Source organism: Thalassophryne amazonica, chromosome 19, assembly GCF_902500255.1.
Source record: "Thalassophryne amazonica chromosome 19, fThaAma1.1, whole genome shotgun sequence".
Taxonomy (NCBI): domain Eukaryota; kingdom Metazoa; phylum Chordata; class Actinopteri; order Batrachoidiformes; family Batrachoididae; genus Thalassophryne; species Thalassophryne amazonica.
The window spans coordinates 1,208,604-1,231,424 of NC_047121.1; the positions used below are offsets into that span (position 1 = coordinate 1,208,604).

The 22,821-nt window shown below is 44.6% G+C and overlaps 1 protein-coding gene across 1 annotated transcript in view; it reads left to right on the forward strand.

The window, feature by feature from the left end:
* Positions 1–22,821, forward strand: part of clmn (calmin) — an 85,339-nt gene that overhangs the window by 58,316 nt on the left and 4,202 nt on the right. The window contains exon 9 of the mRNA XM_034159823.1: positions 11,641–11,789. Within this exon, the coding sequence (XP_034015714.1) occupies positions 11,641–11,789 (149 nt within the window). The remainder of the gene's footprint in view (positions 1–11,640; positions 11,790–22,821) is intronic.

The following is a 22,821-nucleotide window of genomic DNA, read 5'->3' on the forward strand; positions in this document are numbered from 1 at the left end:
CTCCGCTTCCCTGGCACGCTTCCCTGGCACGCTTCACCGGCAAAAGTCCTCCACTTCACTAACATGCTTCACCAGCAAGAGTTCTCCACTTCCCTGGCACGCTTCCCTGGCACGCTTCACCGGCAAAAGTCCTCCACTTCACTAACATGCTTCACCGGCAAGAGTCCTCCACTTCACTAACATGCTTCACCGGCAAGAGTCCTCCACTTCACTAACACGCTTCACCGGCAAGAGTCCTCCACTTCACTAACACGCTTCACCGGCAAAAGTCCTCCACTTCACTAACACGCTTCACCGGCAAAAGTCCTCCACTTCACTAACACGCTTCACCGGCAAAAGTCCTCCACTTCACTAACACGCTTCACCGGCAAAAGTCCTCCACTTCACTAACACGCTTCACCGACAAAAGTCCTCCACTTCACTAACACGCTTCACCGGCAAGAGTCCTCCACTTCACTAACACGCTTTACCAGCAAGAGTTCTCCGCTTCCCTGGCACGCTTCACTAACACGCTTCACCGGCAAGAGTCCTCCACTTCACTAACACGCTTCACCGGCAAGAGTCCTCCGCTTCACTGGCAAGAGTTCTCTGCTTCTGTAGCACGCTTCACTAACACGCTTCACTAACACGCTTCACCGGCAAGAGTCCTCCGCTTCACCGGCAAGAGTCCTCCGCTTCACTAACACGCTTCACCGGCAAGAGTCCTCTGCTTCACCGGCAAGAGTCCTCCGCTTCACTAACACGCTTCACTGGCAAGAGTCCTCCGCTTCACTAACACGCTTCACCGGCAAGAGTCCTCCGCTTCACTAACACGCTTCACCGGCAAGAGTCCTCCGCTTCACCGGCAAGAGTCCTCCGCTTCACCGGCAAGAGTCCTCCGCTTCACTAACGCGCTTCACCGGCAAGAGTCCTCGGCTTCACTAACGCGCTTCACCGGCAAGAGTCCTCCGCTTCACTAACGCGCTTCACCGGCAAGAGTCCTCGGCTTCACTAACGCGCTTCACCGGCAAGAGTCCTCGGCTTCACTAACGCGCTTCACCGGCAAGAGTCCTCCGCTTCACTAACGCGCTTCACCGGCAAGAGTCCTCCGCTTCACTAACGCGCTTCACCGGCAAGAGTCCTCCGCTTCACTAACGCGCTTCACCGGCAAGAGTCCTCCACTTCACCAACACGCTTCACCGGCAAGAGTTCTCCGCTTCACTAACACGCTTCACTGGCTTCAGATTCCTGTGCTTCAGTAACAGTAAAGCACCAGAGTGCACCAGCATCTTCTGGCACTCGTCTGAGGCTTCACCCCCTCACTCCAGCTTTCCTGTTGCTGTGAGTCACTGGAGATGTCTACCATAGTGCAGTGCTCCCTGTGGTAGTATTTGAAATTATTCATTCTTCATGGACTATTGTTCATTTGAAAAAAAACAAAAAATAACATTCCCCAGAATGTCTTTCTTCAGCAATAAAGGAACTAATTGAGGTTAGAGGGAAAGACGGTGATTCAGAGCAAATAATGTTAATGAATCCAGGCAGAGAATTCAATTAAATTCAATCAATTTTTTATATAGCGCCAAATCACAACAAACAGTTGCCCCAAGGTGCTTTATATTGTAAGGCAAGGCCGTACAATAATTATGTAAAACCCCAACGGTCAAAACGACCCCCTGTGAGCAAGCACTTGGCTACAGTGGGAAGGAAAAACTCCCTTTTAACAGGAAGAAAGAATCACAACGAAGGATGGGTTGAACCTGTTCTGTTGTTCACAGCAGTTATATGACCAGTTAACAGCAGCAAAACGGCAGACAGGAGGAATGTTCCAAAGAGTTGGGGTCGGGGTCTTTATGAATTTCTACAAACAGCCAGTTTTGCTCAGGAACTTCCACTGAAGTGGGCGTGGCATGCTGCTTTTGTTCGTTAAGTCAGACTAATAAGGTCTGAGTGCTCGTTTATGGTCCAACGTAACATCATGCCGGGTGAGATGGAAACTGATGATCGTTGAATGACACATACAGTGGGGCCAAAAAGTATTTAGTCAGTCCCTGATTGTGCAAGTTCTCCTACTTAGAAAGATGAGAGAGGTTTGTAATTTTCATCATAGTTACACTTCAACTATGAGAGACAAAATGAAAAAAAAAAACAATCCAGGAAATCACATTGTAGGATTTTAAAAAATTTATTTGTAAAATATGGTGGAAAATAAACAAGCAAACAAGCAAGATTTCTGGCTTTCACAGACCTGTAACTTCTTTAAGATAATGACACCTGTTGGAACTTATCTGTATAAAAGACACATGTTCACAGCCTCAAACAGTCAGACTCCAAACTCAACCATGGCCAAGACGTAAGAGCTGTTGAAGGACACCAGGAAGAACATTGTAGATGTGCATCAGGCTGGGAAGAGTGAATCTACAATAGTCAAGCAGGTTGGTGTGAATAAATCAACTGTGGGAGCAATTGTAAGAAAATGGAAGACATACAAGACCATTGATAATCTCCCTCGATCTGGGGCTCCACGCAAGATGTCATCCCGTGCCATGGGGTCAAAATGATCATGAGAATAGTCAACAAAAATCCCAGAACTACACAGAGGGACCTGATGAATGACCTGCAGAGAGCTGGAACCAAAGTAACAAAGGCTACACACTACGCAGAGAGGGACTCAAATGCTGCAGTGCCAGGCGTGTCCCCCTGCTTAAGCCAGTACGTGTCCAGGCCCGTCTGAAGTTTGCCAGAGAGCATATGGATGATCCAGAAGAGGATTGGGAGAATATCATGTGGTCAGATGAAACCAAAATATAACTTTTTGGTAAAACTCAACTCGTCATGTTTGGAGGAAGAAGAATGCTGAGTTGCATCTTAAGAACACCATATCTACTGTGAAGTGTGGGGGTGGAAACATCATGCTTTGGGGCTGTTTTTCTGCAAAGGGGACAGGACGACTGATCCGTGTTAAGGGAAGAATGCACGTGGCCATGTATCATGAGATTTTAAGCCAAAACCTCCTTCCTTCAGTGAGAGCATTGAAGACGCAACGTGGCTGGGTCTTCCAGCATGACAGTGATCCCAAACACACCACTCAGGCAATGAAGGAGTGGCTCCGTAAAAAGCATTTCAAGGTCCTGGAGTGGCCGAGCCAGTCTCCAGACCTCAACCCCATAGAAAATTAGTTGAGGGAGTTGAAAGTCGGTGTTGCCCAGCGACAGCCCCAAAACATCACTGCTTTAGAGGAGATCTGCATGGAGGAATGGACCAAAATACCAGCTACAGTGTTTGCCAGGGGTCAGCAACCTGTGGCACGTGTGCCACTGCTGGCACGCGGCGGCATAATCACTGGCACGCACAACACTGGACCAGCATCAGCAAAAAAAATAAATAAATAAAAAATCTCTGCGTGACAGCACGATCTTCCAACCGCATTCGCTCCACAGCGCTCTGCACCCAGCTCCTGCCCACTTTCCCCGAGACCCATGTGTAAAATTAGCCTAGCGTGCATCAAAATCAAAGTTACCCGATAGCGTTACAAGTGCAGAGATGACAGAGCCTCCTGCTAAAAAAAACTAAAGCTAGGGCATTCCAGCCCTCCTGGACGGAAGAATATGGTTTTGTTTTCGTCAAAGATCGCGCTGTATGTACCTTTTGCTGTGACAACGTTGTGTGCCGAACTTCCAGCATTAAGCGGCATTTCGAGACGAAACATCAGAAGACATATAAAGACCCTGCTGATAGAGCCGAAACCATCAAACGTGCCGTGGTCAGGTATGGGAAGCAACCCAGCTCTCTTAAAGTGTTTGTGAACACCCAAGGCCATGTCACCGAAGCCAGTTATAATCTGGCTAATTGCATCGCTAAACATGGGAAGCCTTTTACTGATGGGGAGTACATAAAGGAGGCTTTTCTCAGCTGCGCAGAGACTCTTTATGACAACTTGCCCAACAAAGACACCATCAAAACCCGGATAAAGGACATGCCCGCGTCAGCTTGTATTGTTCAGCGACGCATCGATGAAATGGCAAGTGATGTTAGATCCCAACAAACGGAGGGACTGAAAGATGCTAATGTTTTTAGCCTAGCCCTTGATGAGAGTGTGGACGTGAATGACATCCCGCGATTGGCTGTCATGGCAATATACTGCGCTACAACCGTGAGAGAGGAACTCTCACAGGCTGCTTTTGTCGCCAAGCTTGCAGTATTCTCAGGTGACATTGTGTCCACCTTCCGCTACTTCCGACACTTGAGGGAGTTGTCCTCACAACGCAACATCAGCACCGCTGAAATAGCCGAATACATGCGTGAGCTGGAGGCGGAGTTCACGACCCGCTTGTGGATTTTAAACGGTACGGACTGATGTTCTCCTTCTTGATCAAGCCTGACAGCTTTGATGGACATGACCTGGACGCAGCTCTGATTGACTGGATGGATGTACAGGATGTGGAGATGCAGCTGATAGAGCTGAAGAGCTCATCACTGTGGGTGACGAAGTTTGCAGAGCTCCGAAAGCAGTTGGAATCCACCCCTGTGCAACAGCATGGAGCCTGCATCCTCGCATGCTGGACGTCTGCACCAGAGAAGTTCAGCTGTCTCAAGAACATTGCAATGGCCCTCTTGTCAGTGTTCGGCTCAACATACCTGTGTGAGCAGGTATTTTCGCACATGAAAAGTGTGCTTAGCCCCATCCGCAGCCGTTTGACGACGGACCATTCTGAGGCATGTTTACAATTAAAAGTGACAAACTACAAACCCCAGATAAAAAAGCTCAGCCAAGAAAAGCAAGGACAGGATCACACTGACTGGTAGGCAAGATATATTAATTGAGACATAGCCTATGATTCATTTTAGTCTCAGCCCACACTGATTAGTTAAATGCGTTGCTGTTTGCTTTGAATTTGTTGAACGTATTCCTGTAGTTTGTGTCATTTTTACCATTATTGTTGATAGTGGCACACTCGTTGACTAGAAAATTTGAAATTGGCACTCAATGTCTCAAAGGTTGCCGACCCCTGGTGTGTGCAAACCTGGTGAAGACTTACAGGAAACTTTTGACCTCTGTCATTGCCAACAAAGATTATGTTACAAAGTATTGAGTTGAACTTTTGTTATTGACCAGATACTTTTTTTCCACCATAATTTACAAATAAATTCTTTAAAAATCCTACAATGTGATTTTCTGGATCGTTTTTTTCTCATTTTGTCTCTCATAGTTGAAGTGTACCTTTGATGAAAATTACAGACCTCTCTCATCTTTCTAAGTAGGAGAACTTGCACAATCAGGGGCTGACTGAATACTTTTTTTCCCCACTGTACTCTCATTCCAACCCAAAGCCCTGGTCCCACCAAATAATGAAGGATGAATAATGAGCCACGTAGCATAATTTTTTTGTATTATTCAACAATCGTGGGAGAATAGTGGCTCTGAGAGGCTCTTAGAGGCAGAATATTCAGCTAACGAGGCTCATCGCTGAGTGTGGTGCTAATTTGAAGAAGTTCAAAATTTAGCAACAACAGTGTGGGGCAGTTTGTGTACGAGATACTACGAGGACAAATGAGGATTTTAGAGGCATGTTTGTGGCGAAGATGAGGCTGTTAAAAGCCCATTATCTGAGCACCTGGCACCTACGAGGACAGGACAGGCTATTTTGGCTGCCCTCTCGCACACTACAATCCCACCTGCTTTGTGCGCTGGACGCTGTATATAAAATAATTAATCATAGTGAATTAATGTGTGTGAATTAAGTGTAGTGAATTAATCATTTTCTGTCTGTCAGAGTTTGGATGTTGAAAACACCTCTAATGGCTTTTGAAATCATAGAGGACATTTGGAGCTTTTTTCCCCTCTCTGTCTCATGCGCTGAGGTGGAGAACATATTTGGAACAGCTTAAAAGATAATTATTTGTAATGTTTATCTTGTAATAGCTTGATAAAACAATGTCGGACTCTGTAGTTTTCTCTGGGCCCCTCCCCAATCGGACCGGGAGTGACATGTTTAGCCGCATGTTCTCCTTGAATTGCTGGCTGTCTGAGTGGTGTCCAAAAAATGAGGTGGGCTTCATAGATAATTGGCAAAGCTTCTGGGGAAAACCTGGTCTTGTTAGGAGAGACGGCAATCCATCCCACTTTGGATGGAGCAGCTCTCATTTCTAGAAATCTGGCCAATTTTCTTAAATCCTCCAAACTGTGACTATCCAGGGTTGGGACCAGGAAGCAGAGTGTAGTCTTACACACCTCTCTGCAGCTTCTCTCCCCCTGCCATCCCCTCATTACCCCATCCCCGTAGAGACGGTGCCTGCTCCCAGACCACCAATAACCAGCAAAAATCTATTTAAGCATAAAAATTCAAAAAGAAAAAATAATATAGCACCTTCAACTGCACCACAGACTAAAACAGTTAAATGTGGTCTATTAAACATTAGGTCTCTCTCTTCTAAGTCCCTGTTGGTAAATGATATAATAATTGATCAACATATTGATTTATTCTGCCTAACAGAAACCTGGTTACAGCAGGATGAATATGTTAGTTAAATGAGTCAACACCCCCGAGTCACATTAACTGTCAGAATGCTCGTAGCACGGGCCGAGGTGGAGGATTAGCAGCAATCTTCCATTCCAGCTTATTAATTAATCAAAAACCCAGACAGAGCTTTAATTCATTTGAAAGCTTGACTCTTAGTCTTGTCCATCCAAATTGGAAGCCCCAAAAACCAGTTTTATTTGTTATTATCTATCGTCCACCTGGTCGTTACTGTGAGTTTCTCTGTGAATTTTCAGACCTTTTGTCTGACTTAGTGCTTAGCTCAGATAAGATAATTATAGTGGGCGATTTTAACATCCACACAGATGCTGAGAATGACAGCCTCAACACTGCATTTAATCTATTATTAGACTCTATTGGCTTTGCTCAAAAAGTAATGAGTCCACCCACCACTTTAATCATATCTTAGATCTTGTTCTGACTTATGGTATGGAAATAGAAGATTAACAGTATTCCCTGAAAACTCCCTTCTGTCTGATCATTTCTTAATAACATTTACATTTACTCTGATGGACTACCCAGCAGTGGGGAATAAGTTTCATTACACTAGAAGTCTTTCAGAAAGCGCTGTAACTAGGTTTAAGGATTGATTCCTTCTTTATGTTCTCTAATGCCATATACCAACACAGTGCAGAGTAGCTACCTAAACTCTGTAAGGGAGATAGAGTATCTCGTCAATAGTTTTACATCCTCATTGAAGACAACTTTGGATGCTGTAGCTCCTCTGAAAAAGAGAGCTTTAAATCAGAAGTGCCTGACTCCGTGGTATAACTCACAAACTCGTAGCTTAAAGCAGATAACCCGTAAGTTGGAGAGGAAATGGCGTCTCACTAATTTAGAAGATCTTCACTTAGCCTGGAAAAAGAGTCTGTTGCTCTATAAAAAAGCCCTCCGTAAAGCTAGGACATCTTTCTACTCATCACTAATTGAAGAAAATAAGAACAACCCCAGGTTTCTTTTCAGCACTGTAGCCAGGCTGACAAAGAGTCAGAGCTCTATTGAGCTGAGTATTCCATTAACTTTAACTAGTAATGACTTCATGACTTTCTTTGCTAACAAAATTTTAACTATTAGAGAAAAAATGACTCATAACCATCCCAAAGACGTATCGTTATCTTTGGCTGCTTTCAGTGATGCCGGTATTTGGTTAGACTCTTTCTCTCCGATTGTTCTGTCTGAGTTATTTTCATTAGTTACTTCATCCAAACCATCAACATGTTTATTAGACCCCATTCCTACCAGGCTGCTCAAGGAAGCCCTACCATTATTTAATGCTTCGATCTTAAATATGATCAATCTATCTTTGTTAGTTGGCTATGTACCACAGGCCTCTAAGGTGGCAGTAATTAAACCATTACTTAAAAAGCCATCACTTGACCCAGCTATCTTAGCTAATTATAGGCCAATCTCCAACCTTCCTTTTCTCTCAAAAATTCTTGAAAGGGTAGTTGTAAAACAGCTAACTGATCATCTGCAGAGGAATGGTCTATTTGAAGATTTTCAGTCAGGTTTTAGAATTCATCATAGTACAGAAACAGCATTAGTGAAGGTTACAAATAATCTTCTTATGGCCTCGGACAGTGGACTCATCTCTGTGCTTGTTCTGTTAGACCTCAGTGCTGCTTTTGATACTGTTGACCATAAAATTTTATTACAGAGATTAGAGCATGCCATAGGTATTAAAGGCACTGCGCTGCGGTGGTTTGAATCATATTTGTCTAATAGATTACAATTTGTTCATGTAAATGGGGAATCTTCTTCACAGACTAAAGTTAATTATGGAGTTCCACAAGGTTCTGTGCTAGGACCAATTTTATTCATTTTATACATGCTTCCCTTAGGCAGTATTATTAGACGGTATTGCTTAAATTTTCATTGTTACGCAGATGATACCCAGCTTTATCTATCCATGAAGCCAGAGGACACACACCAATTAGCTAAACTGCAGGATTGTCTTACAGACATAAAGACATGGATGACCTCTAATTTCCTGCTTTTAACTCAGATAAAACTGAAGTTATTGTACTTGGCCCCACAAATCTTAGAAACATGGTGTCTAACCAGATCCTTACTCTGGATGGCATTACCCTGACCTCTAGTAATACTGTGAGAAATCTTGGAGTCATTTTTGATCAGGATATGTCATTCAAAGCGCATATTAAACAAATATGTAGGACTGCTTTTTTGCATTTACGCAATATCTCTAAAATTAGAAAGGTCTTGTCTCAGAGTGATGCTGAAAAACTAATTCATGCATTTATTTCCTCTAGGCTGGACTATTGTAATTCATTATTATCAGGTTGTCCTAAAAGTTCCCTAAAAAGCCTTCAGTTAATTCAAATGCTGCAGCTAGAGTACTGACGGGGACTAGAAGGAGAGAGCATATCTCACCCATATTGGCCTCTCTTCATTGGCTTCCTGTTAATTCTAGAATAGAATTTAAAATTCTTCTTCTTACTTATAAGGTTTTGAATAATCAGTCCCATCTTATCTTAGGGACCTCGTAGTACCATATCACCCCAATAGAGCGCTTCGCTCTCAGACGGCAGGCTTACTTGTAGTTCCTAGGGTTTGTAAGAGTAGAATGGGAGGCAGAGCCTTCAGCTTCAGGCTCCTCTCCTGTGGAACCAGCTCCCAATTCAGATCAGGGAGACAGACACCCTCTCTACTTTTAAGATTAGGCTTAAAACTTTCCTTTTTGCTAAAGCTTATAGTTAGGGCTGGATCAGGTGACCCTGAACCATCCCTTAGTTATGCTGCTATAGACTTAGACTGCTGGGGGTTCCCATGATGCACTGTTTCTTTCTCTTTTTGCTCTGTATGCACCACTCTGCATTTAATCATTAGTGATTGATCTCTGCTCCCCTCCACAGCATGTCTTTTTCCTGGTTCTCTCCCTCAGCCCCAACCAGTCCCAGCAGAAGACTGCCCCTCCCTGAGCCTGGTTCTGCTGGAGGTTTCTTCCTGTTAAAAGGGAGTTTTTCCTTCCCACTGTAGCCAAGTGCTTGCTCACAGGGGGTCGTTTTGACCGTTGGGGTTTTACATAATTATTGTATGGCCTTGCCTTACAATATAAAGCGCCTTGGGGCAACTGTTTGTTGTGATTTGGCGCTATATAAAAAAATGGATTGATTGATTGATAAAACAGTTGCATGTTCATTTCTTTTTATAAGCAGCTGTAAAAGTATGTTTATCATAGATTTAACATCTTGTTATAATTGATCAGATGAGCCACACTCTGAGCGCACTGACACAATGACTCGCGCTCAACGTCAGCATGCAAAAGAGTGATTCTGCAGACAATAACGGACGAACACAAACTTAAAAGTTGGATCAATGTAAATGGACTGCATTTATATAGCACTTTTCCATTTGCATCAGACGCTCAAAGTGCTTTACAAAAATGCCTCACATTCACCCTGATGTCAGGGTGCTGCCATACAAGATGCGCACTACACACTGGGAGAAACTAGGGAATTAAGGACCTTGCCCAATGGCCAATAGTGATTTTCCAGTCAGGCTGGGGTTTGAACCAAGAATCCTCTGGTCTCAACCCAACACTTAACCACTAGACCATCACCTCCCCTCCACTGTGACAAAATGACTGGAAGCCGCATAAGAAATAAAGTCAGCGAGAATAAGTACAGAGGTGACTGTCGAGGAAGCCGTGGTTTGGTTCTAGCTGGTCTGGTTATAGATGTGTTTTGTTTTGGAGTTTTTTTGTTTGTTTGTTTGTTTTTGTTTGTTTTTTTTGGGGGGGGGGGTGATCGACACCGTTGCGGGTGTATATAATTAAAGCGGCCACCTCATTGTGGTGTCTTTTTTTGGTCACAGAGATCTGGGTGAACACGCAGAACTGCTGCATTTAATGACTCTGGAACACAGGCGGACAGCAGCCTGGCGCACAGATGCGCACACCAGCCGGACTGTACAGGAGCGTCTTTTTTGGACTGCCACCTGGTGTTTAGTGCATATTCCACCCAGAACACGGCCATCCATCTGACAAGTTGCTAGTGATGCTGCTCAGCTTTCATTGAGTCAGAGGCCAAAACTTTAGATTTCATGTGGCATTTCATTCCTTCACTGGGATGAAACTGGATTTTCTGCATGTAACCACAGAAGAACTTGTGCGCTTTTGTGGCCTTGTTAGCACGAGCCAGTCAACCATCAAACGTTCTTCACTAAATATTGTCTTATTGTTCTGATTGTCACGTCTGGATTTTCCATCCATTCAGTCATGTCTGTGTTGCTGACACGGCACCTACATGTCCAACTGCTCACTTTATTACTTCACACCCCAAAGCGCTCCACATGAGCAACTGCCAAATGCTTATTGCACATGTGCCAAACAATACAACATCAGTTTATTCATTAAATTTGGCACTAAAAGCAGATTAAAACAGCAACATGAGTAAACGTGTCTGCAGGTGGACGAGCTGGAGTTTAAAGGCAGGTGGACATTTGGCTTTAGCCTCAGCCAGAGTACAAGGCAGTTCATATCTGAACAATCTTCCAAAATTTGATCATTTATCAGCAGTGATTTCTTGAACAGTGACCTCATATTGATAAAGCCTTAATGAAGAGGCTCATTGTGTTTTGGGGATGATGCATTCGAGCTCTCATTTGACAGTGGCTTCTCATTTTTGCTTTAGAGAATTCTTGGGGCTGGTGTACACGAGCTGAGACAGATATCGTTGAGATTTTCTGGAGGTTTGGAGGTCTGCTAATGGAATCTGATCAGTTATCGATGAAGATCTGTCACTTGTTTACCCAGTTCATAAATTTATTTGTGCCATAAAATGCTAGAAACTGGTGAAAAATGTCAAGATGACATCCTCCAGTTTCTAGTTTTGTCCACACTTGAAAGATATTCAGGTTACAGTCGGACAGGAGTGAGGAACCTTAAAAAAAGCAGCAAATATTTATATTTAAGAAGGTGAAATCAAGCAGTTTGTTAAATCCGATCAGTTATCAAAATAGCTGGTGAATAATTTAACTGTGGATTAATAATCAATGGTTGCAGGACTATATTGAGGTTTTGCTAAGAATGTCACCTTACTTTCACCATGCTGTCAAAACAAAGAATAAAAAAACCCTTTGCTCTCTTTGTCCATCATCTCAGGTGATTCCAGAGAGTCAGTCTGAGGAACCTGGACCACAGGAGAGCTTTGGTCCTGACCTGGGAGGTCGCAGAGGTCGTGAATGGCCAGTAGGAGGCAGTGATGGCAGTGAGCTCCGGAACCGACACTCAACCACCCAGAACGCTGTGAGGTAGACTTCCTGTTCTCAAAACTCAGTTCTGAGACACGTGAGTCACAAAACAAACAAAAAAACATACATACAAACAATGGAGGGGAAAAACATCCCCATTGTTGCCTTTAAGTAAAGACCTTGATGTCACGTTGAATGTCCGGTAGTTCATTGATTGGGTAATTTGGTTTTATAATCCACATCATCAGGACCCACAGACCAGTCATTACTGATGGTGCACCATCAGAAGGGTGGCAGTGCACATGGTTTGACTGTGGGACTCAATCTTCCACTAGTGTGCCTTGATAGAGAGAGTGGCGACATGATGAGTAAAAATAAACGGTCACGTGATGGTCATGGTGCCATCTTGGGTTCAAAATAATGTTGGCTGTTAATGTGTCTGCATGTAAATCCAGCTATTTTATTTATTTATTTGCTAAAAATGCCGGGTTGTTGTGTATTTAGAGGCACAAATAGACACAACAAGGGCTTCAAGATGTACAGATTCCCTTCAGATCTGAACAGAAGAAACATTTGGGAAAATAAAGTCAGCGTGTGGGATGGAAGAGACTTCATCATCAAAGCTTTGAGAGGTAAATTTATTGTTCAGTCCCATGTTCAGTAAAACTCACCTAAACCGTCATCGTATAAACCAGATATTCACAGTCACCGGACAAAAAAAGTCCCAAAGTTTTTCTGTTGTTTTCCATGTAATAAACGTCGTATATAACAGAATTTGTGGAATGGATTTTTCGTTGGGCTTATGACAAATGTGGATGTAGAATCCATTAGCATTTTGATTATTGGTGACTTTAACATTCATATAAATAAGCCTTCTGATCCCCTCTGCAAATCATTTATGGAAATTGTGGATGCATTAGGATTTCAGCAATGCATTCAGGACTTGACGCACATTAGTGAAAATACCCTGGATCTGGTTCTCGCACATGGTATTGCTGTCACGAATATTGACATCATGCCTCTTATATCAGTGGTGTCTGATCACTCACTTATTAAGTTTACAGTTTCGCTGCCGTGTTTAGCGGAACAACAACCTTATTTATCATTACAGCGATGCATCAACTCCTCAACTAAGACTGAACTCAAAGCTAGACTGCCTGATGTCTTAGCTTCACAGTTGACAAATACCCAGTCAGTAGACAGACTTGTGGATAGTTTAAACTTAGTGCTCAAAACTACACTCGACATGATTGCACCACCTGTGTTAAAACCGCGCTCCCCCAAATCACAGGCACCTTGGTTCAATGATTACTTGCCTGACCTCAAGCATAAAGCAAGAGGTCTAAAACGGAAATGGCGAAGTTCAAAATTAGAAGTATTTCACCTTGCATGGCGTGATGCTATCTTAGTCTATAATCATGCATTACTGGCTACAAAGTGGACCTATTACTCTGATTTGATCAACAAAAACAAGCACAACTCAAAGTTCGACACGGTGGCAACACTTATTCATGGACAACCACCTGTAGTTCGCTCTCCTTTTACAGCACAAGATTTCCTGGATTACTTTGAGAAGAAAATAGAAGACATCAGATTAAACATATCCCGGCATGCCTTAATCCAGCCACTACACCCTGCTATTGAGGTGGGCACCACTACTGAGGTATTACCTAGATTTACAGAATTTGATAGTATCTCACTAGACATGCAGACAAAACTCGTAATGTCAACAAAAAGCACAACCTGTTTATTTGATCCTATACCAACAAAACTGTTTAAGGACCTGTGGTCCACTCTTGGGCCGACTGTGCTGGAAATGATTAATCTTTCTTTAACTTCTGGATCTGTTCCTAAATGTTTCAAATCTGCAGTGATTAAACCATTACATAAGAAACCTAATCTTGACCGTAGTGTATTGAAGTGTGCAGGGGCCAAGTGGTTAATGCAGGTTCCCGGTTCAAATCCCACCCCTGCCACATTTCTCCATGTAATGTGGAGTTGTCAGTAAGGGCATCTGGCGTAAAACCTGTGCCAATTCAACATGCAGATCCACCTTGGATTTGCTGTGGTGACCCTGAGTGCAAACAAGGGAGCAACCGAAGGGTCTTACTTTTTTACCCTAGTGTATTGAAAAACTGTTGGCTGATATCAAATCTATCATTTTTCTCTAAAATTCTGGAAAAGTGGTTTCACGGCAGCTCGTAGACTATCTTACTGAGAATAATCTCTTTGAGCCACTGCAGTCTGCTTTTAGAAAATATCATTCCACAGAGACGGCTCTCACTAAAGTGGTGAATGATCTTCTGCTTACAATGGATTCGGACACCACTACAGTTCTGGTGCTGTTAGATCTCAGTGCTGCATTTGATACCGTGGATCATCATATTCTACTTGATAGGCTGGAAAATCATTTTGGGATTACTGGGAGTGCCCTTGCATGGCTGACGTCATACTTGACCAGTCGTTCTCACTGTGTTTTGTACAGTAATACTACCTCTAACCTTAGTGACATGAAATTTGGGGTTCCACAGGGGTCTGTCTTAGGCCCCCTGCTTTTCTCCCTTTATATAGCACCCCTTGGGCACATATTACTGCGTTTTTGGATTACTTTTCATTGCTATGCTGATGATGCTGATACTCAGTTATACATGCCGATAACTGCTGGTAATCTCGTTCACATAAAATCCTTAGAAGATTGCCTTGCAGCAGTGAGAAGGTGGATATCTAGAAACTTCCTGCTTTTAAACTCTGATAAGACTGAAATGATGGTTCTTGGTCCAGTGAGACATCAGCATCAATTTGACCAGTTAACGCTCAGCCTCGGCTCATGTGTCATACATCACACTGACAAAGTGAGGAACCTCGGGGTAATTTTTGATCCTACGTTGTCCTTTGGCCTCCACATTAGAAATATTACTAGGACTGCTTTCTTTCACCTGTGAAATATAGCGAAGATTCGTCCCATCCTGTCTATGGCTGATGCTGAGACCCTGATCCATGCATTTGTCTCTTCAAGATTGAACTACTACAATGTTCTATTTTCTGGTTTACCGCAGTCCAGCATTAGGGCTCTCCAATTGATTCAAAATGCTGCAGCCAGACTTTTGACAGGAAGCAGAAAGTTTGACCACATTACACCCATTTTGGCGTCTCTTCACTGGCTTCCTGTCCCAGTGAGACCAGATTTTAAGGTTCTGCTACTAACCTATTAACTTATTCACGGACTGGCACCTCCCTACCTAGCTGACCTAATTAAACCTTAAGTACCGGCCCGGGCTTTACGTTCTCAGGGTGCAGGACTAGTTTGTGTCCCTAAGGTGAATAAGAAGTCTGTGGGTCACAGAGCTTTCTCTTATCGTGCCCCTGTTCTGTGGAATGATCTCCCTGCATCAATAAAACAGATTCTGTGGAGATTTTCAAGTCACACTTATTTTCCTTTCACATGGCTAGCATACTAGTGCAGTTTTGTTTTACCCTTTTTACCCTTTTAAATTCATTTATTAGTAATTGGAGTGGGCCGCGGCCTCAACTTTACCTAAATTCTGGGTCTTTTAGTGAAGTTTAGGGCTAGTGGCCGGCGATCACCTTAGTATTTCTTCTGTTTTTCTTGTTGTTTAATGCTGACAAATTATTCTGTATTTGTTGTCTTTCTGATGCCTGATCCTGTTTTTTCTCTCTGTTTGAGGTGCAGCTCCATCCAGAGATGGATGGACTCCCAAAATTTCCTGTATATTCATTTTGTAAATTGTGTCTGTATCATGGCCCAAGCAGAGGGTCACCCCCCTGAGTCTGGTCTGCTTGAGGTTTCTTTCTCAGAGGTAGTTTTTTTTTTTACCACTGTCACCTGTGTTCTTGCTCTGGGGTTGGTAAGGTTAGACCTTAGTTGTGTGAAGCGCCTTGAGACGACTTTGTTCATCATGAAAACATGCACCAGTTTGCCGGATGTCAGCACACGCACTGAGTGCTGTGTGGAACCTTTTTGCCTGTGAAAACTGGTGTTCCTCAGGGATGTGTTCTGTTTCATGCTCTTTTCAGTGCTTCCATGGACTTGTCGTTGGTTGTGTAGACATGTGGAAACCAGCTGCTTTGGTGCCTTTGCCATTAAGGAAAAGATTTGTTGACCTTGATTTCGTAGCCAGTGTTGTGATCTTTGTGAAGCTGAGTGAGGAACCAGAGTGTCAAAGTTTGTGATTGTTCTGGATCAAGACTGGGATCCAAGCTTTTAATCGCCTCCTGGATTTGTTCATCAAAAGTGTATCTTCATGTGGTAGAAAGTGGCAAACCTGTGGAGACATTCCCTGATCTCAGCACTGATATTCAGATCGTTGGGGCCTCAGTCTTTGGGATCCAGAGAGATTATGGGGTCATGAGGTCAAAGATGCTGATGTCTTTGCAGGAGGATGAAGGTTCAAGTCTTTTGGGTCCTGGTGCTTTTACTCTAGCCCAGGGGTGGGCAATTATGTGCCATGAAGGGCCGCGACACTGCAGGTTTTCCTTATTACCAGTCACCTCAGCAGGTGATTTCATGTTCATTTCAATGTTCAGGTGTTTATGCTCAGGGGAGAAGCTCATCATCAACCCACCTGCTGAGGTGATCTGTTGCCAGGAAAACTTGCAGTGTCTTGGCCCTCGCTGCCCACCCCTGCTCCAGCCAGTGACCTTCGGTGACATGTTCATGTCTTTGGTACCAAGTCTCTTTGGAGCATGTGTGAGTACTGCTGGAATGAAACCTTCAGGAGCCTTCAGTGAGGAGGATCTCATGACTTGTGAGGGAGCTCCGTCACATTGGTTACGTTGTGCGTTTCTCTGGGTTTGGTCCAGCACAGAGGGGCCTCCATGTTGAGGTCCTCAGTGGCTGGAGCAGATAAATGGTCACTATGAAGAGGTTGGCATGGACCAGTTGTCTGCCCTGGGTGGTTGCCATCCAAGATCTAAAGTGGTTTCATTGTGTGGTGGATGTGGCAACAGTACATGTGCGCTGACCTGATTTCACCTGGAGGGGTTTGAGGTGGGGGGGGGTGCTGCCCAAAAGCATGAAATGAGTTTTGCAGTAGAGCAACACGGTGGTTTAGTTGTTAGCACTGCTGCTTCACAGCAAGAAGGTCATGGGTTTGATTCCACCTGTGGCCCTCCTGTGTGCAGTTTGAACCCCGTGTTCACGTGGTTCCTGACACTTCCAAAGACATGCAGGTTACCAGAAAGCAAGAAGACATTCAGCCCCTGAACATGACAGCTGTCTCTGAGACACCTGCAGGCCACACACACACTGTCACGTCTGAGTACTCCGCTGCACACCAGGAGCGTCTTTGGGGATTTGAATCCCTGTTTTGTGTCTCACTATGTCTTTGTTTCATTGTCTTGCTATGTCATGTCTCTGTCTCTGTGTGTGTCTGTGTCTCTGTCTGCGACTCTATGTGTCTGTCTCTGTCTCTGTGTGTCTGTCTCTGTCTCTGTGTGTCTGTCTCTGTGTCTGTGTGTGTCTGTGTCTCTGTTTGCGTCTCTGTGTCTCTGTCTCTGTGTGTGTCTGTGTCTCTGTCTCTGTGTCTCTGTCTCTGTGTGTGTCTGTGTCTCTATCTTTGTGTCTCTGTGTCTGTGTGTCTGTGTCTGTGTGTCTCTATCTCTTTGTCTGTGTCTCTGTGTGTCTATCTCTATGTCTCTGTCTCTGTGTGTCTGTCTCTGTGTCTGTGTGTGTCTGTCTCTGTTTGCATCTCTGTGTCTCTGTGTCTCTGTCTCTGTGTGTCTATCTCTGTGTCTCTGTCTCTGTGTGTCTGTCTCTGTGTCTGTGTCTCTGTCTCTGTGTGTCTGTCTCTGTGTCTGTGTCTCTGTCTCTGTGTGTCTGTCTCTGTGTCTGTGTCTCTGTGTGTCTGTCTCTGTGTCTCTGTCTCTGTGTGTCTGTCTCTGTGTCTCTGTCTCTGTGTGTCTGTCTCTGTGTCTCTGTCTGTGTGTCTGTCTCTCTGTGTCTGTGTGTGTCTGTGTTTCTGTCTGCGTCTGTGTGTCTCTTTCTCTGTGTCTCTGTGTGTCTCTGTCTCTGTGTCTCTGTGTGTCAATCTCTGTGTCTGACTCTGTGTGTCTATCTTTGTGTCTGTCTCTGTGTGTCTGTGTCTGTGTGTGTCTGTGTCTCTGTTTGCGTCTCTGTGTCTCTGTCTCTGTGTGTGTCTGTGTATCTATCTTTGTGTCTCTCTGTCTCTGTGTGTCTATCTCTCTGTTCTTGTTCTCTGTTTCTCTCTCTCTGTCTGTTTTCTCTGCTGTGTCTCTCTCTCTTCTCTGTTCTCTGTTTGTCTTCTTGTCTGTCTCTCTCTGCTCTCTCTGTGTCGTCTCTCTTCTCTGTGCTCTCTCTGTTGTGTCTCTCTTTCTCTCTCTCTGTGTGTCTCTCTTCTATGTGTCTATGTTCTGTGTGTCTCTCTCTCTCTCTGTGTCTGTGTTCTGTCTCTCTGTCTCTCTCTGTGTCGTCTCTGTGGCTTTGTGCTCTCTCTTCCTCTGTCTGTCTCTGTCTGTGTATGTCTCTTCTGTCTCTCTCTCTGCCTGTCTCTCTCTCGTGTCTCTCTGTCTTTTCTCTCTCTTCTCTGTCTCTGTTCTTTGTGTCTATTGTGTCCTTGTCTCTGTTCTCTCTTGCGTGTGTCTCGTGTCTCTGTCTCTGTGTGTCTCTCTCTCTCTCTGTGTCTTTGTGTCTCTGTGTGTCTCTATCTCTGTGTCTGTGTGTCTATTTCTCTGTGTCTCTGTCTCTGTGTGTCTATTTCTCTGTGTCTCTGTCTCTGTGTGTCTCTGTGTCTGTGTCTCTGTGTGTCAATCTCTGTGTCTCTGTCTCTCTGTCTTTGTGTCTCTGTGTGTCTCTGTCTTTGTGTCTCTGTGTGTCTCTATCTCTGTGTCTCTGTGTCTTTGTCTCTGTGTGTCTGTCTCTGTGTGTCTATCTCTGTGTCTCTGTCTCTGTGTGTCTATCTCTGTGTCTCTGTCTCTGTGTGTCTCTTTCTCTGTATCTGTGTGTCTCTGTCTTCCAATCTCTGTCTCTGTCTGTGTCTCTATCTTTGTGTCTCTGTGTGTCTCTGTCTCTCTGTGTCTCTGTCTCTGTGTGTCTCTGTGTCTGTGTCTCTGTGTTTCAATCTCTGTGTCTCTGTCTCTGTGTTTCAATCTCTGTGTCTCTGTTTCTGTGTCTCTATCTTTGTGTCTCTGTGTGTTTCTATCTCTGTGTCTGTCTCTGTGTGTCTGTGTCTCTGTCTCTGTGTGTGTCTATCTCTGTTGTCTCTGTCTCTGTGTCTGTGTCTCTGTGTGTCTCTGTCTGTGTCTCTGTCTCTGTGTGTCTATCTCTGTGTCTCTGTCTGTGCGTGTCTATCTCTGTGTGTCTCTCTATCTTTGTGTCTCTGTGTGTCTCTATCTCTGTGTGTCTCTTTCTCTGTGTCTCTGTCTTTGTGTGTCTATCTCTGTGTCTCTGTCTGTGCGTGTCTATCTCTGTGTGTCTCTCTATCTTTGTGTCTTTGTGTGTCTCTATCTCTGTGTCTCTGTGTGTCTCTATCTCTGTGTCTCTGTGTCTCTGTCTCTGTGTCTCTGTCTCTGTGTGTCTGTCTCTGTGTCTGTGTGTGTCTGTGTCTCTGTTTGCATCTCTGTGTCTCTGTCTCTCTGTGGCTGTGTCTCTGTCTGTGTCTCTGTCTCTGCGTGTCTATCTCTGTGTCTCTGTCTCTGTGTGTCTGTCTCTGTGTCTGTGTGTGTCTGTGTCTCTGTTTGCATCTCTGTGTCTCTGTCTCTGTGTCTCTGTCTCTGTGTGTTTATCTCTGTGTCTCTGTCTCTGTGTGTCTGTCTCTCTGTCTCTGTGTCTGTGTCTCTGTGTCTGTCTCTGTCTGTGTCTCTGTCTCTGCGTGTCTGTCTCTGTCTGTGTCTCTGTCTCTGTGTGTCTGTCTCTCTGTGTCTGTGTGTGTCTGTGTTTCTGTCTGCGTCTCTGTGTCTCTGTCTCTGTGTCTGTCTCTGTGTGTCTCTTTCTCTGTGTGTCTGTCTCTGTGTCTCTCTTTCTCTGTGTCTCTGTGTGTCTATCTCTGTGTCTCTGTCTGTGCGGGTCTATGTCTGTCTCTGTGTCTCTGTGTGTCTCTTTATCTGTGTCTCTGTCTCTGTGTGTCTCTGTGTCTGTGTCTCTGTGTGTCAATCTCTGTGTCTCTGTCTCTGTGTCTCTTTCTCTGTGTCTCTGTCTCTGTGTCAATCTCTGTGTCTCTGTCTCTGTGTCTCTCTCTCTCTGTGTCTCTATCTTTGTGTCTCTTTCTCTGTGTCTGTGTCTCTGTGTGTCTCTTTCTCTGTGTCTGTGTCTCTGTGTGTCTCTTTCTCTGTGTCTGTGTCTCTGTATCTCTGTGTGTCTCTTTCTCTGTGTCTCTGTCTCTGTGTGTCTTTGTCTCTGTGTGTCTCTGTCTCTGTGTGTCTATCTCTGTGTCTCTGTCTCTGTGTGTCTGTCTCTCTGTGTCTGTGTGTGTCTGTGTCTCTGTTTGCGTCTCTGTGTCTCTGTCTCTGTGTGTCTGTGTCTCTGTCTGTGTCTCTGTGTCTCTTTCTCTGTGTCTCTGTGTGTCTCTGTGTCTGTATCTCTGTGTGCCAATCTCTGTGTCTCTGTGTCTCTTTCTCTGTGTCTCTGTCTCTGTGTGTCAATCTCTGTGTCTCTGTCTCTGTGTGTCTATCTCTGTGTCTCTGTCTGTGCGTGTCTATCTCTGTGTCTCTGTCTCTGTGTGTGTGTCTCTCTCTCTCTGTGTCTTTGTGTCTCTGTGTGTCTCTATCTCTGTGTCTCTGTGTGTCTCTTTCTCTGTGTCTCTGTCTCTGTGTGTCTCTTTCTGTGTCTCTGTCTCTGTGAGTCTCTGTGTCTGTGTCTCTCTGTGTCAATCTCTGTGTCTCTGTGTCTCTGTCTCTGTGTGTCTATCTCTGTGTCTCTGTCTTTGTGTCTCTGTGTGTCTCTATCTCTGTGTCTCTGTGTCTTTGTCTCTGTGTGTCTATCTCTGTGTCTCTGTCTCTGTGTGTCTCTTTCTCTGTGTCTCTGTCTCTGTGTGTGTCTCTGTGTTTCAATCTCTGTGTTTCAATCTCTGTCTCTGTGTCTCTATCTTTGTGTCTCTGTGTGTCTCTATCTCTGTGTCTGTCTCTGTGTGTCTTTGTGTCTCCTTCTCTGTGTGTCTCTGTGTCAATCTCTGTGTCTCTGTCTCTGTGTGTCTCTTTCTCTGTGTCTGTGTCTCTGTCTCTGTGTGTCTATCTCTGTGTCTGTGTGTGTCTGTGTCTCTGTTTGCATCTCTGTGTCTCTGTGTCTGTGTCTCTGTGAGTTTATCTCTGTGTCTCTGTCTCTGTGTGTCTGTGTCTCTGTGTCTGTGTCTGTCTCTGTGTCTCTATCTCTGTGTGTCTGTCTCTCTGTGTCTGTGTGTGTCTGTGTTTCTGTCTGCGTCTCTGTGTCTCTGTCTCTGTGTCTGTCTCTGTGTGTCTCTTTCTCTGTGTCTCTGTCTCTGTGTCTCTGTCTGTGTCTCTATCTTTGTGTCTCTGTCTCTGTGTGTCTCTTTCTCTGTGTCTCTGTCTCTGTGTGTCTCTTTCTCTGTGTCTCTGTCTCTGTGTCTCTCTGTGCCAATCTCTGTGTCTCTGTCTGTGTCTCTGTGTCTCTATCTCTGTGTCTCTTTCTCTGTGTCTCTGTGTGTCTCTTTCTCTGTGTCTCTGTGTTTCAATCTCTGTGTCTCTGTCTCTGTGTGTCTATCTCTGTGTCTCTGTCTCTGTGTGTCTCTTTCTCTGTGTCTCTATCTTTGTGTCTCTGTGTGTCTCTATCTCTGTGTCTGTCTCTGTGTGTCTTTGTCTGTGTCTCTGTCTCTGTGTGTCTGTGTCTCTGTCTCTGTGTGTCTATCTCTGTGTCTCTGTGTGTCTGTCTCTGTGTGTCTCTGTGTGTCAATCTCTGTCTCTGTGTCTCTGTCTGCGTCTCTATGTGTCTCTGTCTCTGTGTGTCAATCTCTGTGTCTTTGTGTGTCAATCTCTGTCTCTGTGTGTCAACCTCTGTGTGTCGATCTCTGTGCCTCTGTCTCTGTGTGTCAATCTCTGTGCCTCTGTCTCTGTGTCAATCTCTGTCTCTGTGTGTCAATCTCTGTGTGTCAATCTCTGTGCCTCTGTCTCTTTGTGCCAATCTCTGTGTCTCTGTGTGTCTCTTTCTCTGTGTCTCTGTCTCTGTGTGTCTCTGTGTCTGTGTCTCTCTGTGCTAATCTCTGTGTCTCTGTCTGTGTCTCTATCTTTGTGTCTCTGTGTGTCTCTTTCTCTGTGTCTCTGTGTGTCTCTTTCTCTGTGTCTTTGTGTTTCAATCTCTGTGTCTCTGTCTCTGTGTGTCTATCTCTGTGTCTCTGTCTCTGTGTGTCTCTTTCTCTGTGTCTCTATCTTTGTGTCTCTGTGTGTCTCTATCTCTGTGTCTGTCTCTGTGTGTCTCTATCTCTGTGTCTGTCTCTGTGTGTCTCTATCTCTGTGTCTCTGTCTCTGTGTGTCTATCTCTGTGTGTCTGTGTCTCTGTCTGCGTCTCTATGTGTCTCTGTCTCTGTGTGTCTCTGTGTGTCAATCTCTGTGTCTCTGTCTCTGTGTGTCTTTCTCTGTGTCTTTGTGTGTCAATCTCTGTCTCTGTGTCAATCTCTGTGCCTCTGTCTCTGTGTGTCTATCTTTGTGTCTCTGTCTGTGTGTGTCTGTCTCTGTGTGTCTCTTTCTCTGTGTCTCTGTCTCTGTATGTCTCTTTCTCTGTGTTTCTGTGTGTCAATCTCTGTGTCTCTGTCTTTGTATCTCTATCTCTGTCTCTGTGTGTCTCTGTGACTGTGTCTCTCTGTGCCAATCTCTGTGTCTCTGTCTGTGTCTCTGTGTCTCTATCTCTGTGTCTCTGTGTGTCTCTTTCTCTGTGTCTCTGTGTGTCTCTATCTCTGTGTCTGTCTCTGTGTGTCTATCTCTGTGTGTCTCTTTCTCTGTGTCTCTGTCTCTGTGTGTCTATCTCTGTGTCTCTGTCTCTGTGTGTCTGTGTCTCTGTCTGTGTCTCTATGTGTCTCTGTCTCTGTGTGTCTGTCTCTGTGTGTCTCTGTGTGTCAATCTCTGTCTCTGTGTCTGTGTCTCTGTCTCTGTGTGTCAATCTCTGTGCCTC